Raw genomic sequence first — 15,750 nt, forward strand, 5'->3', positions numbered from 1 at the left:
AGGACTATTAATATGATGGATATCAATTGGATATGATAATAAGTGTACGAGGCATTCTAAGTGATTTGGGGTCTAAGAAGAGGCCTAAGTCCAAGCCAAGTTGAAAATTTTCATTATAGACTAAAATTCTAAATGAGTACGCACAAGATCACACTTTGGACGAGCATATGTACATATATATAAGGTTTTATGTGATGCCCAACCTATCAAATTAAAGGTCTTTGAGTCTAATTCTAACACTTCAAACCGTTCATCATTTGGACATTTGTACAAAAAGTTATGATTGATTTACTGAAGGCGGGTAATGCTGTGTTCTGGGGCAGAGGCAAATCGTTGTTACCAAATGCGATTTATAAGTCGTATTCGATACCTGCGACTTACCTGGACAGATTACAAAATGCGAGTTTCGGCCATTTTTAACACATTTGGAGCTATGGAGCTCGGATTGAAGCAATGGTTGAGGTAATTTTCACCATATGGATTGGGGTAATTGATTCTAACTCAATTTTGGTTAAAATACATGAATCTATTGTTATTTTTATCATGAAATTAGTAAATTTGGTTGAAAATGGTAGAAATTCTCTATACATTAAATTTAAGATTTGGAGCTCGATTTGTTGTTGGAATTTAGTAATTTTGGTATGATTGGACTCGTGGTTGAATGGGCGTTCATATTTTATAACTTTTGTCGGATTCCGAGACGTGGGCCTCACGGGCGATTTTTGGGTTAATTTCGAATTTTGTTGGAAAATTAGTATTTTCATAATTCCTATAATATGTATTGAATAAATTGAGTTAATTGTGACTATATTCGGGACGTTTGGAGGCCGATTTGAGCGGCAAAGGCATTGCGGAGTAGGATTTTGCTCGGATTGAGGTAACGGTTATAAATATGGTCCTAAGGGTATGAAACCCCGGACATTGTATCGTATGACTATTTTGGAGGTGATGCACATGCTAGGTATCGTAAAATTTCTCTTCTTTTCCCCATTGCATTGCTTGAAAAAATTTGCTTGTAATTGGTAAATGTTATTTTCAAAATTAAACTCATTCTTTATGTTTGATATATTATTTTAATATCAAAATTTGAAAAATCAGAAACAGAAAAAGTGAAAAAAGAAAAGGATGATCAAGACAAGACTTCTACTATTATGAAGGCATTACGTAATATAATTAAGATGAAATTCCTTAGAAATTTTATCATATGTAAGTGGTTTTTATAATTTCATGGTGGCTTCTCGATACATAGTAATTTATAAAATATATTTTTAATTTATACTGGATGATAAATTTTGATTATTCAAATCATCATATAAACAATAAATAAATATACTAGATACCCAATATTATTATTTTGGTAGCTATATGTTTTACGGATTAAAATATTTAATAATTATTCTTACTCTATATTTTATATATTAAACTAAATTAAAAATAAATTTAATTATATATATATATTCAAAATTTTGATAAAAAGGTAAACTTTTTGCTTGCAAAACTATCAAACAGCACAATACATCATAGCATTAAAAAAAAGTTGTTGTTAAATATTTTTAACCTTGTTTTCTTTCCAAATGGAATAAAATAACTCTTTTGAATGAAAGGAAATATTGCAAAGGCACAACACCGGAACTCTCGGAGGAAAAACAGTATTGCTTCACATTCTTTATATGGAAAAATTATATGGTGTAGCTAACTTATATATTGTATTTATGATTAATAGTTATACTTTTAAAAAATTGCTATGCATAGAGATATTTGAATGTTATAGCAAATTTACTTATAGTACTGAAACAAGGATCAATTATTTTGAACTGAACACTAACAACATAAGCTCTCATAACTCAGTTGGTTAGAACACCTGTTTAGTAAGAGGGAGGTGTTGAGGTTGAGTCTCATTGTGAGCATTCTGTTTCTTAATTTTTTTGTATTTCTGTATTTCGCCTTGGTTGTACGCATTGCGGAATACAGGTTATATTTGTTGCACTAAATAGTAATTAGGCAAACTATAGTTACGTATGGTAATCAAACTCTAAACCATAGTGCTTTGTGAAAATTCTTTTATTATCATCATAGTTCTTTATTGTTCGAGTGGCATTAAATAAAAAAGAAACTGAAGATTAATTAGAAGAATTTAATGCTTAGAATTTAATTTTGCAAGTAACGGGTTCATGGGAAAAACGCATGAAACAGTTGCTATAAAAATATATTCAGAAACATACTTCTTTAATCCCCCTTATTCATATAGTGACTTTAATGCATTTGAGTGAACCAAAAATGACAACATCACAAATCATTGTCCTTATGACTTTCATGGTCTTCGCTTTTGCATCACTAGGTGGGTATTTTCCTTAATTAATTAGCAAAAGTTAGTACTAAATTTATAATATCAAAGCTCATTTAATTTTCTAATCAATGAAAATAATTAATTATGCCTGTAAACATTTTAATTTCTACCAAATTAATGACGATACTTCTCATCATGTTCTTTAATTAAATTTATAATGTCAAACATTTTTAATGATTATGATCATTCATTAAAATTCATTATCCAATGGATTGTTTAAAACTATGTTTTTGTAAAAAAAAAAAAAATATTTAGAGGTGTTAGTGGTTTTCTTGTAACTTCTTGAATTCATTAAGCAAAATACATTTGTGAAAAAAATGAAAAATATGAAGTAAACAAAAGAATCTTTCATTTTGTTTGATTTTAATCGTTTTTGTTAATGAATCATCAACTCGTAATTTAAATATTTTAACTCATGCAGAGTTGACAGCTGGGCAATGTTGGCTTTTTGTTCACGAAGATTCGGGATCGTGTATAAGTGATGATGATTGTCAGGTTCAGTGTAACATATATCATGATCGTGCAGCTTCTGTTAAGGGTCAATATGAAGCTCAAATGAGTGTATATAGTTGTCAAGCTTGTTCGTACTAACAATATAATAATTTATTGTATTATTAGTATATAAGTTAACCAGTTAATTACAACTTGTTATTACTTTATTTTCGATGTTATTGTATTTAGAATGCGTATTATAAAAATTACATGTTATCACTTAACTTAATAGTGTGATAATCAAAGAGAAAATTTAGAATAAAATATGATTTTTGTCGTCTTTCATAAACCTTACAATACAAAGGAAGATTTATTTTCATACACTAAAATTTTATCCACTAAATTTCTCCATCTCATAATAATAAAACATTATATGTTGCATTGTGAGGATCTCAATTTTGCTCTGTAGAATGTCGTGACCGTACATAATCTCTAAGTTTAGGTAAACTTAACAAACATGCGGAAGTAAATGAAACAGTAATTTAAAAATATCAAAACTCAACAACACATAAAAAAGGAAATTCTCTACAACTCAAGGTGTATACAATAGCCCAAAACCCGACGTAATACAAGTCACAAGCTCTATGACAATAGCTAAATATTAAAAACATTAATTTTATCAAATGTAAAATTTATTTTATATGATAAAAAGGTCGACCAATTTTGCGTTGAAGTTTTGTACTTTTAATAGTCTGGATTGATTGAGAAGAGAAAATTAAGTGAAACGTTATTTTCCTATATATTTAGTAGTTTTTAGTTTTAGTTTTACATTATTTACCACATAATTATTATAAATTAATATACTATGTTGCAAATACTAAGTGATTCTTCTAAAAAATTACTCATTGATGTAAAAAAAATTATTTTGTTCATCATGGTAAAGTACCAATAGGATGTCATTTTCCAATTGCCATATAAAAATCACTTTAAGGTCATTGCATTCCGTAACAAAAATTGATAATCTATATATATATTATTATAAAAGTAGGAAGCCCTAAACTTAAAAGTTGAATTACTAAAATACCCCTATGAATTAATTAAGTATCTTTTTTTTTTATATAGTATCACGCTTATTTGAAGGGTTGCAATTATCACGCTTATTTGAAGGGTTGCAATCTTTCACATTAGTTACTAATGATCACAATTGTTTTAGACTAACATTCCTATTTTGATTTTGTTTCCAACCGTTGCTACTTTCCTTTATAGGCCTTCGACTATTCCTTTCACAAATCACATAGATATAATCCAAACGAGAAGAAGAAGAGTAGTTCTAATGTTCGATTAGTTGAAATTTTATCAAGAAACAGAAAAATATAGTGAACGAAAATTTTCGCGGAAAGTTGACGTCATTGTGATTTGTGGAACAAAGGTAACAACGGAAATCTAGGTATGTTCTTGCCATCTCGGGATAGAAAGAATTCCGAACAATTCGTAACAATCTACAATTTCACTTCCTTGCTTGTCCAATTCTGATGTTATTCTTATAATAAAGTATCTTTCATTCTTCAATATTAATAAGGAGAAGTTTTGTTCCATAAATGGTGAAAGCAAAAACATATCTATCTATATTATTATTATAAAAGTGGGAACCTCAAAAATTAAAAGAGGAATTACTAAAATATTCTTCTTACATATATATATATATATATATATATACTTCTTTTTTCACCAGATACGTAAATATTCTACTTATAAAACAATTTAATAAACAGAACCTTGAAAAAACATAACGATGAGGTGTGGCGATTGGCAAAGTTTAGAACCAACTACATGGCCATTGGCAAATATGTGATACGTGCTGCAACTTTGTCAAGGATGTTGCCATTTCCTCAAGGCGACGATTTGGTATGATATCTAAATTGAAAGAGGCATTTCTGTTCCATATTTTGCGTGTCATGTGCTTTATTTTCCTTTAAACAACAAAAGCACAAATGTGGAGACAAAATACTACAAATATAATACATCCAGAATACTTGAAACTCCTCCAAGATTATGGGGACGTTCCAGTAACGTTTCTAACATGTTTTCCTTTTATTCTTTTCATTCTTTTTATCTTTTGATTTCTTCCTTTAGGATAATGGAAACTAGAAAGCAAATCAATGGAGGAAAGAAAATCTTGGGATTAAAGCGACAACCAGGGGCGAAAGGGTGTTCACCCGAATCCCTTCACCGAAAAATTACGCTGTATATATAAGGCGAAATCTGTTTTTTACCTCTATATATTATGTTTTGAATCTCCTTGACACAGCCCAAAAGCATAGCTTAGTGGTCAAGGGATCAAAACCTTTGTAAGGTCATTGATTCAATTCCCACTAACTACAATCTTCTTAAACGTTTTTCTTTTTTGAACCAAAATCCTGCCTCCGCCACTAACGCCAATATCAAAGTGTTGAATCAAGGAAAATGTTCAACAAATAATAAAAAGAAGAACTTTAATTCATTGGGTTAGAATGGAGGAACCATAATAAATTAAATTAAAATAATGCAAGAAAATGCTTGGAACGGTTCTGAATTGGAAAAATAATTTCAATGCTCTCTAACAAGTTTGTCTCATCGAGTGATCAGTGATACATCACTTCTCTACACATGCAGCCAGTATTGTTAGAGTAATAGAAAGATGGACTTTAAATTGAACAGTGAACTATTCTCAGGCATCTGATAAAACCAAAAATGATCTCTATATGAAGAAGCGGTGATGGAAAAAAAAATATATTAAGAAGCGGTTGCAATAGTACACGGGCTCAGAAGAGTAGCAATATGTCTCTTTTCTTCCATTTTATTTGATACCATATGCTTTCTTTTCTCATGTGATAGACCATGAATTTACAACTTCTTTTCTGATTTTTAAAATGTGTACATTGAATTATACTAACATGTTTACTGTATTTTTCGAGTCTTATAGAAACTAATTTATGTTGTGTTTCGATATGAATATGATGCGAGAACGAAGATGGCTTCGATGTATGGCGTGGGAAGAAAGAGACAAACATATATCGGGTTCTACTTTTCTTAACTTCATTTATTAACTGTTTACTACTTTATTTTATCCTATGTAGTTTTTCATGAAATTTAATTCTCTGAAGGATAGAGTAGTCATTTTATATGAACTGCTGAATCAAAATATGTATTGTGCATGTTGTTATGATTAGGAAAAGCATATCCTTTAAGGTATAGTTTTTATTCTTTTGCCAAAATGCATATTAGTTGGTAATACATATGTTATAGGTGCATACATATGTGAAATTTACGTTCATGTGTACTAAAATAATATAAAGTATACAATTTGAAAGAATCATAGTTATACTTGAATGCCTTTTGTCATTTTGAGATCATAAAGTAACTTGATGTTTTATTTAGACATCTTTCTTGTAATATATTTTGTGGTAACGGCTACCTTGAGTTGAAAAATCATGGGCAATATGATTCTTGTTTCAGCTGAGATGCGTGTGTTAGCCTTGGAGGTTCAATCGTTGCCTAATTTGTGTGTCATAATAGATTTTTCAATAACAACAAAAGTTTTTGCTTGTGTGTTTGTACACTCTTTGTTACTTGAGCAGATTAAAGCCCACTAATATGATGATCTACATTTTCTTTCACTTGGGGAGAAGGTTCATATATATAAGGGAGACTTCTATTGTAGTGATTGATCAAGTAGATGCATGTTTTATGCTGATTACAAGAGCTCCAGTCATAATAGAGAAAACAAAATGATCGAAAGGAATATATACTATGAATATTGTCTATAGAAAATTATTAGGTGAAATACACTTCATTACATGTGTGTACTTTATAAAAACAAAATAAATATAAAAGAAAGTCACATGTATCTAAATCAAACATTGATTGTTGATCTTCATGTTCATCCAATATCCAATCATGTTAACCTTAGCTTGACAAACAAGTTATCATACGCTGATCCATATTGACCATTTATAAAAATTTGTGCTTTATTTCATGTATAATTATTTACTCATTAAAGCTTTAGTTTTGGCAATATTGATATTATTTTATAAAATCATGTACTATATAACATAACATAACGTAACATGTAATATATATATATATATATATATGTCTAAGGTTGTGGTTCTAGTAGTAGAAGGCACGAAATTATATTGTCATTGTTTGATCCATCGTCATATTTTTCACCAAACCTCTCCTCAATTTCGAGGAGAAAATGGAACATGTAACTCATCATCACATTCTGAGATTTCATTCGTGCAATTTTGCTCAAAAGCGATTTGTTGGTTTGAGACCCTGGTATTTTCGAACAATGGGGAGCATCCCGCTATGCTGTTGGTAGCAATGCTATGAATTTGATCTGTCTCATCCTCCACTGAGTCTAATGATGTGGTCACTAATAATCTTTCTGGATTAACAATTGAACCCTCGAGTCTGGTTTTCACCTTGTGTCGCCATCCATGTAGCGACTTCCTAACATTCTCTGAAACAATTGTCTTCTTGTATCTGGAACCCATCTGCTCGATCATCGATGACTCAAGGAATAATGCAGAAGGATATATAACCAAGGACAAAAGAAAGAGATTACATAGTGTTTTTTAGTTACCTGAGCAACAATAACATAGAGTGGAAATGTGACAAAGCTACACCAGAATTGAGAAATAACCCTGCAGCGACAAGTTAACACGGGTCATGCCACAATGAGTGTATTCAGCAACAAGTTAACAAGAAAATGAGACAAAGATAGGTACCCAAATGACAAGCGAATCACGAGAAAGGTTTGATTTTCTGTGAAACACGATGATCCCTTAATTTCCCACTGCACCAGAAAAGGAAATCAGGGTTAGCCCCTATGGAGAGAATTTTGTATCACTGCATAAGAAAATTATCGCTTTTGCCTTTTCTAAGTATTAGGTGAAAATATAAAACAGACACAAACCACATATGAAAGCCTCTAGTTTGCTCTCTCTCTCATATTTTCTGACTCGTAGCTCAATATAACTTTGTAGTTTGCTTTAAGAGTTGAAAAGTTAAATAAATGTGATCTTTAGACTTGTAGAAGTTATGTAGAGGCTTCCAAAAGGCAAAACTACCAAGAGTGTAAAACAAGATAAACACAAGGCAGAAGATGTTACTCGCTCTGATCACCCAACGATATGCAGTCAATGGAGGGTCTGTGAATAACAATCAGTACCCGGAACTTACATCTATTGGCTACAAAAGGGAAAATATACCTAATTACTGTCTGCAGCAGCCCATAGGAACAACGTTTCCTCATAAGCAACTCTACTTCTTCCCATTGACAATAAGACAAAATTATTTTATTTCATTATAAGCAACTCTACCTCAATCAGAAAACTAAGTTCCCAAGTTCTTACCAGTGACCAAATGTATGTTGCCATCTCAAATGCGTTCTGCATATCATTCACCCAGAAGAGCAATCAATAAGTCATATATGAGGCAGCTATATCATTGACCTAAATTTAATTAGCGCTCTTCTTGTTAAGCCCTTTGAATTTGAGGATAATATTAATGTTATTTTGCATACCTGGAATGATATAAATTGTATTATCCGTAGCAGAAACCTAGGCTTCCCAAACCAGAATAGCTCATCTCTGAGGTTAAACTGATGAAATCCTTCCCGTGGACTGCTATCCATGATTTCAACTGCCAGCTTAACCACCACATGGTGAAGCTTGGTACCAACCAGAAGGATTAACTTCCAAAAACAATTTTCGAAAAGGTCAGAAATTGAATGATAATTGAATTATGCTTCTGAAGCAAAAAGAGAACAGAAAATAACAAGGACATACAATAGCAGGAAAGAAGGAGATCCAGAAGTAGATATTAGTGCCTGGACAACGATCATCAAAATTATCCATCATCTTTTTGAAAGAACTAAATGAACAATAGAACGGCAAGGATTCAAAAAGAAATCAACAGTAAACCTACTACACATTTTGGCCTTTTGCTTCATTTACATATTAATCTTTCCTGGTTCCTCTTCTACTACTCTAAAGAAGGGATACGATCAGGAAACAATTCAATAAAAGTATAAATGTGCTTTTATAACATCCTCTTTATTGTCTTTTGTTGATCAAAGTAATCTAGTTGCAATGACTTTCATATCCTTTTTGTTGCTGGATTTTTACTTTCAAATGCTAAGCAATTAGGGATTTTGTGATGCTGAAGTAGCAAAACAAACTGAATCTAAGCAAGTCTGAAGTTGTAAAGTAGCTCGTTAAGCGACCTCCTCAATCTATTATTTCCATTAAAGTAGTTAGAACTAAAAGAAAATTTGATAAAATTATCTGTTAGATCAATAATACATGCTGAAGCAGAAATTTCAGAGAATATCTAGAGGATAAATTACCGTGAAAGCTTAAAAATACACAAAGTATGACGAAAATCCATAGTGGAACACTGCAACCAAAGAAGAATCAAAAGGATTATTTTAGATGAATAATCCATAGTGGAATACTGCAATAGAAGAAAGAAAAAAAGAGAAAAATCTTAGACTTTTGTCGTAACCATGATATCTTACAGTTTATGAAATGTTGTATTTAGTCTTCAGAGGGACAAATATGTCAGGTGTTGTCTATAGTCACAACATAATTGGGCATCAACAACAAACCATGCCTAGAGAAAGGAAAAGCGTGAAGTGTTGATTGCCATCAGCCAGGAACACACACCAAGGAATAGCTAAGTAATTAGGATAGTTCAAGTGGTGTAGCTATTTTTAATAAAAGTCTGGACATATCCCTTAGCAAAACTTGACTACTTCCCTTTTTTTATCCGTCAAAAAAAAATTGACCCATATTCTTAGATAGAAACTTGCCTGCCCTCCAAGAATTCAAGCTAATATAAAAAAGAGCTGTACTTTTGAAAGTTTAATATTGATGCGACGTCCTATGAATTAACAGCTATATTTCAGTAATTGTATCACTTTTTGAAAGCTTATCTAATTCTAATAGTAATATGTCCAGACTTTTATTTAAAGAAGGTAATACGTAGTGCAAGGTTCTGGTAAGAAGAAGGCCGTATGTGGTGCAAGATTCTGGTGAGTAAGATGCAAGTCAAAGAACCAACACATGGTAATACTCAGTCTGAAACTTGTGTTCTTTATTAGTGATACAAGAGAGGTCTAGATCATAAAACTGGAGAAGCTAAGACAAGCTAATTAAGCAGTCAATCTTAACGTCTTTACTGGTGTCCGAACATGATTACCAGAGCTATTGAGGGGAAACATGGAATGCCGATAATAAAACATGAACATAAATAATTTAAACTGCAGAAATTCTCTATGAAGTTATTGATAGTCTGCCATCTTATAGTATAATTCATAATGTGGAAGACGGAGATGGAGTAGCAAATAGTTTATTATGATGCAGAAGTTATGTCAATCCGAAAAAATAACCTTCAAACTGATATGCCATTGTACCTAATACCAACAATATCACGAAATTCTTCCTCCATGCTTCGAAGCATATACTTATGGAAATCATAAGTTAATGGCAGCTGATGAGTCTGCAAAAACAAAATGAATATAGAGACATAAGATTGCTGCTCCATTCTAGTATAGGAATATAGAGAGGTGCTAGTCGTGGTTCATGTTCCCATCCAAGCACCCACAGCAAATTCGTTTGGAAGGTTAGACCAATACTGGAAAAGTCACAATGTAGTTCGAGAAAGTGGACCCTCTGCTTCATGGTTAGTGCATGCTTCTATTATCAATTAATCTGACCTACTCATCTTAGCTGTTAACTTAACAAGGCATTGACAAGAACTTAATCCATGAACTACACAGAAGTACCTAAAATAGGGCCTACTTGGTTTCTATTCTTAACTGATTCACATCATCTATGTAAGTGAATATTATCTTCAGTGGTTATTAGTTAGAAAGTGTTTTCATAAAATAACCAAAACCCAAATATGAATAAGGAACTGATTTAATAAACAAATTACTATTTAAAAAATGGAAATAGCATTAATAGGCCAGTGTGACTTAGAAAGTCACTCTTCACCTTCCACCTCAATGATCATTGAGGAAGATATTTCAGTTGTAGAGGAAAACAATACAAGACTTACAGTAATAAAACCCAGGCGCAACGCCATGTAGTCAGCTTCATTTATAGAACTCCAGAACTGGCGGCTGAAACAAAGCTAAAAGGAGAACTTTGAATAAATTATTTTTAATTGCTTGAACTCATCGCAGCACATGCCAAGAGGTAGAGAAGATTAAAGTATGAAGATGAACAATTTATCAGAACATGAAGTTTAAGATGCAATTGTTTACAATAATTCAATCTGAATACATGAATTAAAGCTCACAACAAATGATGCAGCTAAGTTTATAGTTTTACAATGTCGTTAAGATTTATGACTCCTGTGTGACCAACGGCAGTTTGAATAGTCATTGAATAAACCAAATGGCATTGTAGATCATGATCAGTACCACTCTAGATCATAGCTTTAGCTGCAAAAGGCACTTGAATTTGTTATTCTCTATTGCATTTTAGAGTTTTATCATCTTAAGGTATGTATGTAAGTCTTTTCCATGCCACTCCATTGCCCAGAACAATGTACACAGATGTCTTATCTTTCAAATAGATTCAGGACGCATTGTGTTGATGACTAGATCTACATGAGTTGGGACATCTAGTATTCACCTGTACTCAGCCACCTGTTTATAACATCATTGGGCTAATACTATTCCTCTTAAGTTGAGATAGCATAAGAACACCACATAACAAGTATCCACTCAACCAGAAACACAAGATTTTATGTGAAAATACCAGCCAAACAAGAGCCCTGTGCTGGCTCCATGGGTGAGCAGTGTGGTGAAAAGTAAAAGTTGATATACGCCCCATTCTCCTGTTGTTTGGGACAGCTTCTTCAGAACCTAAGGTTAAACTTGCAAGTAATTATTCTGGAATTTATAAATAAAGTATGAAGAATAGTAGTACTGCTGGAAATTTTTGCACCTTCCAATCTTTGAAGAGCCATTGACTTGGCATAGTTTTCCCATGTTCTCCAGCTATATATCTGCATGGTTGTGGAAAGAAAGTTCTAATTCATGGCGTTTGATGGATGTAGAAAGAAAGTTCTAAGATGTCATCAGAGGTTAATCGGGAAGAAGATCAGCCAACCTTGATCATTGCCAGGGCGATGGCGAAAAAGCTATAAGACACATGGCTAACACCGAGGACAAGCAATAAACGATGGAGCTGCTCCAGGCTCTCCTTTGAAGCAAACGATTGGAGACCCTGGCAAAACTAACATGAGTGTTCTCTGCTCATGTGGAGCCAGTATTAGTACTGGCCACTTAATTAAAGACAACAACTAAAACAATTTGAAACTTGCAAAGTGATCTATATGAAGCAATGCAAAATGTGAGAGAACTTCATAGTTCCATCATCAAGACAAGCTTCACTTTTTGTACCAGGTAGAGAGCCCTGAGGAATCTTTGTTAAAAATAGTCCTATTTTCAAGTTCTACACACCTTAAACTTTTGATTTACAAAAGTTTAGGCTTCTTAACTCCTCCAATCTACTAACCTATGAGTACAAAATATAGTAAAATCATGGATTTTCAATGAAAGAAAACATTTCAATATTAATTGTGCCACATTCAGGAATTTGCTTGGCTATAAGGTTGTTACTTTCCAGTTGAATAATCTAACGGGGCAAATGTTAGCTTTCAACAATAGAATAGGGATTCCGAAGTTGTTTACAGACTATCCTTGTAGATGATAGCTCGTGAAGATCGACCAAAATTTACTCATGGAAATTCGGATCAAACAATGTTTAAGGTAAAAAGTCACAGAATGGAAAATTGTTTTTTTTTTTTTTGGGCGGGGGGGGGGGGGGGGGGGTCAAATAAAATTGAGTAGAATATTCTTGCTTGGCACCTCAGGACAAAGATCTTCATTCCTGCTGCTTAAAAGCAGCCTTGAACTTGAATTCAAGTATGAAGAACCTGATAAAACAAATCGCGTAATTGCTGATTCGCTCTTGTTTCTTGGCGGAGAACATGGATAGAAGTGGCTGCTCAAGGCTGATGACTTGACACAAATCTTTGCAACATAAATGATCCAATGACCCATTAGCAGTGATAGCAGTCCAAAAACCATAAGCTCTGCTTGCAGCCAAAAAGGAGGAAGAGGAAAATGAAAACAAAAGAGTTCATTAAGCATCTTAAATGGGAAATAATGATTTACTCCCTATTCTTAAACGTTAAGCTCAAAAGAGCAAGCAGCCTTTAGAAGAATCAAAACCAGTGATCAGTACATTGAACTCTAATTTTTTCTAGTATATTTCACACACATCTACAGGGTTAGACCGTTAGAGTAAACAATCCTGTGTTCTACCGAACTCACAGAAACCTTCTACATCCACCACTGCAAGAGTGCCAATAATCACGAAAGGCTCAATATACAGATAGCAGGTGGCTTACCTTCCTTGATTTTCTCTAGCGCAGCATAAAGAGGTTTCCTTTTCGTCCTGTGCAACCACTGCAGGAACAAATTACAAATTTAGAGAATTCAAACAAATGCATAGAGCTCAACATATAATCCACCCCAAAGAAATATATTGCAGAGCTCGAAAATAGAATAATAAGAAATGGTTTTTTTCTTTTACCTTTCCAAACTTGTTCAAACTGCTATGGATTAAGAAACCAATGCTCACCAAAACTGTGACGACTGTCGCTACGGCCCATGTTGGTGTTTCAGCAAACGATGCTTCTTCCAATTTCTCCATCTTGACTAATATTCAACAACCTTAAAATCCACAGTAAAGACTGCATCAACCTTAATCACGTCTTTGGGTGGATTATCAAAGTTTTTGGGAAAATCTAATGCAGAAAGATGGAACTTGTTTCAAGTGCAGAAGCTTCAGCACTGAGCAAAGACTGCCATTAATAAGATCACCAATTGGTCAGCTGATTTTGGTTCATAGGCAACGAACATCAACTTAGAGCGTGGGGTGTTGGAAACTAGGAAAGCATAATGGTCCCATGTGGAAATGCCTGATGCAAATCTTTTGTCAGTATGTTGTACAACCAACTGGCAACCTCACGCATCCTTGTTCTGCTCTAAATGCTCACCCACCTATGTTGTCGTAGTTGCTGTTTCTACCACTTCATTAATGCACTTGTGCCTTGTGGTTACTTTGACCTAATCTTATATTTAGACTGTAAACTTTGTGCTTTTTTTGACGTAATCTCTCTCTTGACTAAAGACTTGTCGTATTGTTGGGGAGGTTGGTTTCTATGTTCTTCCGAAAATGGAGTAACAAATGCATCATATCAATAATCAACCTTTAATTGCTATCAGCCTTTTCAAGGTGTCACAGGTTTAATTGTTAAAGCTTTGAAGTTGTGGAATTGAAGTCTCAGATCAGCCTATTTGTGAAGGACCATATAGAAATCTATACTAAAACAGAATACACGATTTATTGCAGCATCAAAGCTCAAATTTTTGTAAGAGGTACAATTTCATCTGTAATTGAACCAAATAAAAAAAGTTCTGACATTGTTCTTTTTATACAAAAAATGTGTGTCGGTCAGTTTTTCTATCTTTGCCTGTCATTTTTAGGAATTGTGAACTATCTGAATTTTCCACATGCTCCTTAGGCCTATTTATTGGGGCTTATTGCTGGTTCTGTCGCCATAATGTTTTTTCAGTTCTGGAAGTTATATTGCAAGCTTTGCCTCGATCCTAGCAGAAATTAAAAATTATATAGCTAGATTTCTTTTTATTTACCTAAGTTTTGATTCACAAAGTTAATACTTCCTCGGCGGCGGAGGCAGGATCTCCGCGCGAAGAGGATTCAAAAAGGAAAAGGTTAAAAAAAAAATGGAAACTATAGTCTTACAAATGTTTTGAACCCCTTGATCACTAAGCTATACTTTTGGGTTGTATTAAAGGGATTCAAAACTTAATATATCGACGAAGAGAGTTCGGGTGAACCCCTTCCGCCCCCCTAAATCCGCCCTTGAGTTCCTCCGTTCATAATAAGTGACTCTTTTGTTTTTTTTTTGTCCAAAATAAGTGTCTTTTTACATAATCAAGAAAGAATTATTTTTATTTTTCTACCCTTATTTACATATCTCAATGTGACAGGGTAACAATATGCAAATTTTAATTAAACGTAATATAGTGAATACATATTTTTTTCGGTAGGAGTTCGTATTTTTTTAAGGGCGTGCCAAAAATCAAATAGTCACTTATTATAGAAGGGAGGAAGTATTATTAGTGAAAGGAGTTATAGCCTATTTGGCCAAGCTTCTTTTTGGCCAAAAACACTTTTTGCCAAAACTTGAGGTGTTTGGCCAAGCTTTTGGAAGGAAAAAAAGTGCTTTTGAGGAGAAGCATAAACAGTTTTGGAGAAGCAGAAAAAATAGTTTCTCTCTAAAAGCACTTTTTTGAGAAGCACTTTTGAGAAAAATACACTTAGAAACAATTATTTAAAGTTTGGTCAAACACCAATTGCTGCTCAGAAGTGTTTTTCAAACTAATTAGTCAAACACAAACTGTTTCTCACCAAAAGTAATTTTGAGAAAAGCACTTTTGAAAAAAAAACATTTCTCAAAATATGATTTTTACAGCTTTGTCAAACAAGCTATTATTCAGTAATGATGGTAGTGAAGGTAACCGGTATTGGGTAGCCCAATAAATATAGAAGTGCACAAGTTGATTAGGACATTACACTATAGGAAAAAGAATTTAAGCTTCCATTCAAAGCGTAGGGGTGGCCCATTTGGCAGTTGAGAATCAAAGGGTTGCTGAACAGCTCAGTAGTTGGAGCTCTGATTGGTAAAAGTTAATTTTTTTTTTTAATATAGAATAAAGTATTTTGACTAATTCTCTTAGCCAGCTGCCATTAACAAACATCCATCGACCTCCTACCTAGCCGCCCAGCAGCTTACCTCCTATTTTACATCATTCA

At 33.2% G+C, this 15,750-nt stretch overlaps 1 protein-coding gene and 1 long non-coding RNA gene across 3 annotated transcripts; one reads left to right on the forward strand and one right to left on the reverse strand.

Moving 5' to 3' along the window:
• Window positions 1–4,120: 4,120 nt before the first annotated feature.
• On the forward strand, window positions 4,121–6,026 carry LOC104212752 (uncharacterized). The gene is made up of 3 exons (XR_707436.2): window positions 4,121–4,226; window positions 4,552–4,684; window positions 5,790–6,026. It is a non-coding gene; the product is annotated as an uncharacterized lncRNA (long non-coding RNA).
• A 530-nt stretch (window positions 6,027–6,556) lies between these two features.
• LOC104212753 (MLO-like protein 4) lies at window positions 6,557–14,303 on the reverse strand. Of its 2 annotated transcripts, XM_009762102.2 has the most exons (15): window positions 13,441–14,298; window positions 13,256–13,313; window positions 12,711–12,937; window positions 11,950–12,066; window positions 11,785–11,845; window positions 11,596–11,702; window positions 10,889–10,963; window positions 10,242–10,327; window positions 9,174–9,223; window positions 8,614–8,654; window positions 8,349–8,519; window positions 8,179–8,214; window positions 7,552–7,619; window positions 7,407–7,467; window positions 6,557–7,317 (listed from the first exon to the last, which is right to left on the reverse strand). In XM_009762102.2, the coding sequence occupies exons 1-15, from the start codon at window positions 13,558–13,560 to the stop codon at window positions 7,000–7,002; spliced, it is 1,596 nt and encodes a 531-aa protein (XP_009760404.1). In that variant the 5' UTR covers window positions 13,561–14,298; the 3' UTR covers window positions 6,557–6,999. The 2 variants fall into 2 exon arrangements, 1 of the variants encoding a protein (XP_009760404.1); XR_707437.2 differs by lacking the exons at window positions 6,557–7,317; window positions 7,407–7,467 and adding an exon at window positions 8,035–8,092 and having other exon boundaries at window positions 13,441–14,303.
• Window positions 14,304–15,750: the final 1,447 nt, after the last annotated feature.

The sequence above is a fragment of the Nicotiana sylvestris genome, chromosome 2 (assembly GCF_000393655.2).
Source record: "Nicotiana sylvestris chromosome 2, ASM39365v2, whole genome shotgun sequence".
NCBI classification, from domain to species: Eukaryota; Viridiplantae; Streptophyta; class Magnoliopsida; order Solanales; family Solanaceae; genus Nicotiana; species Nicotiana sylvestris.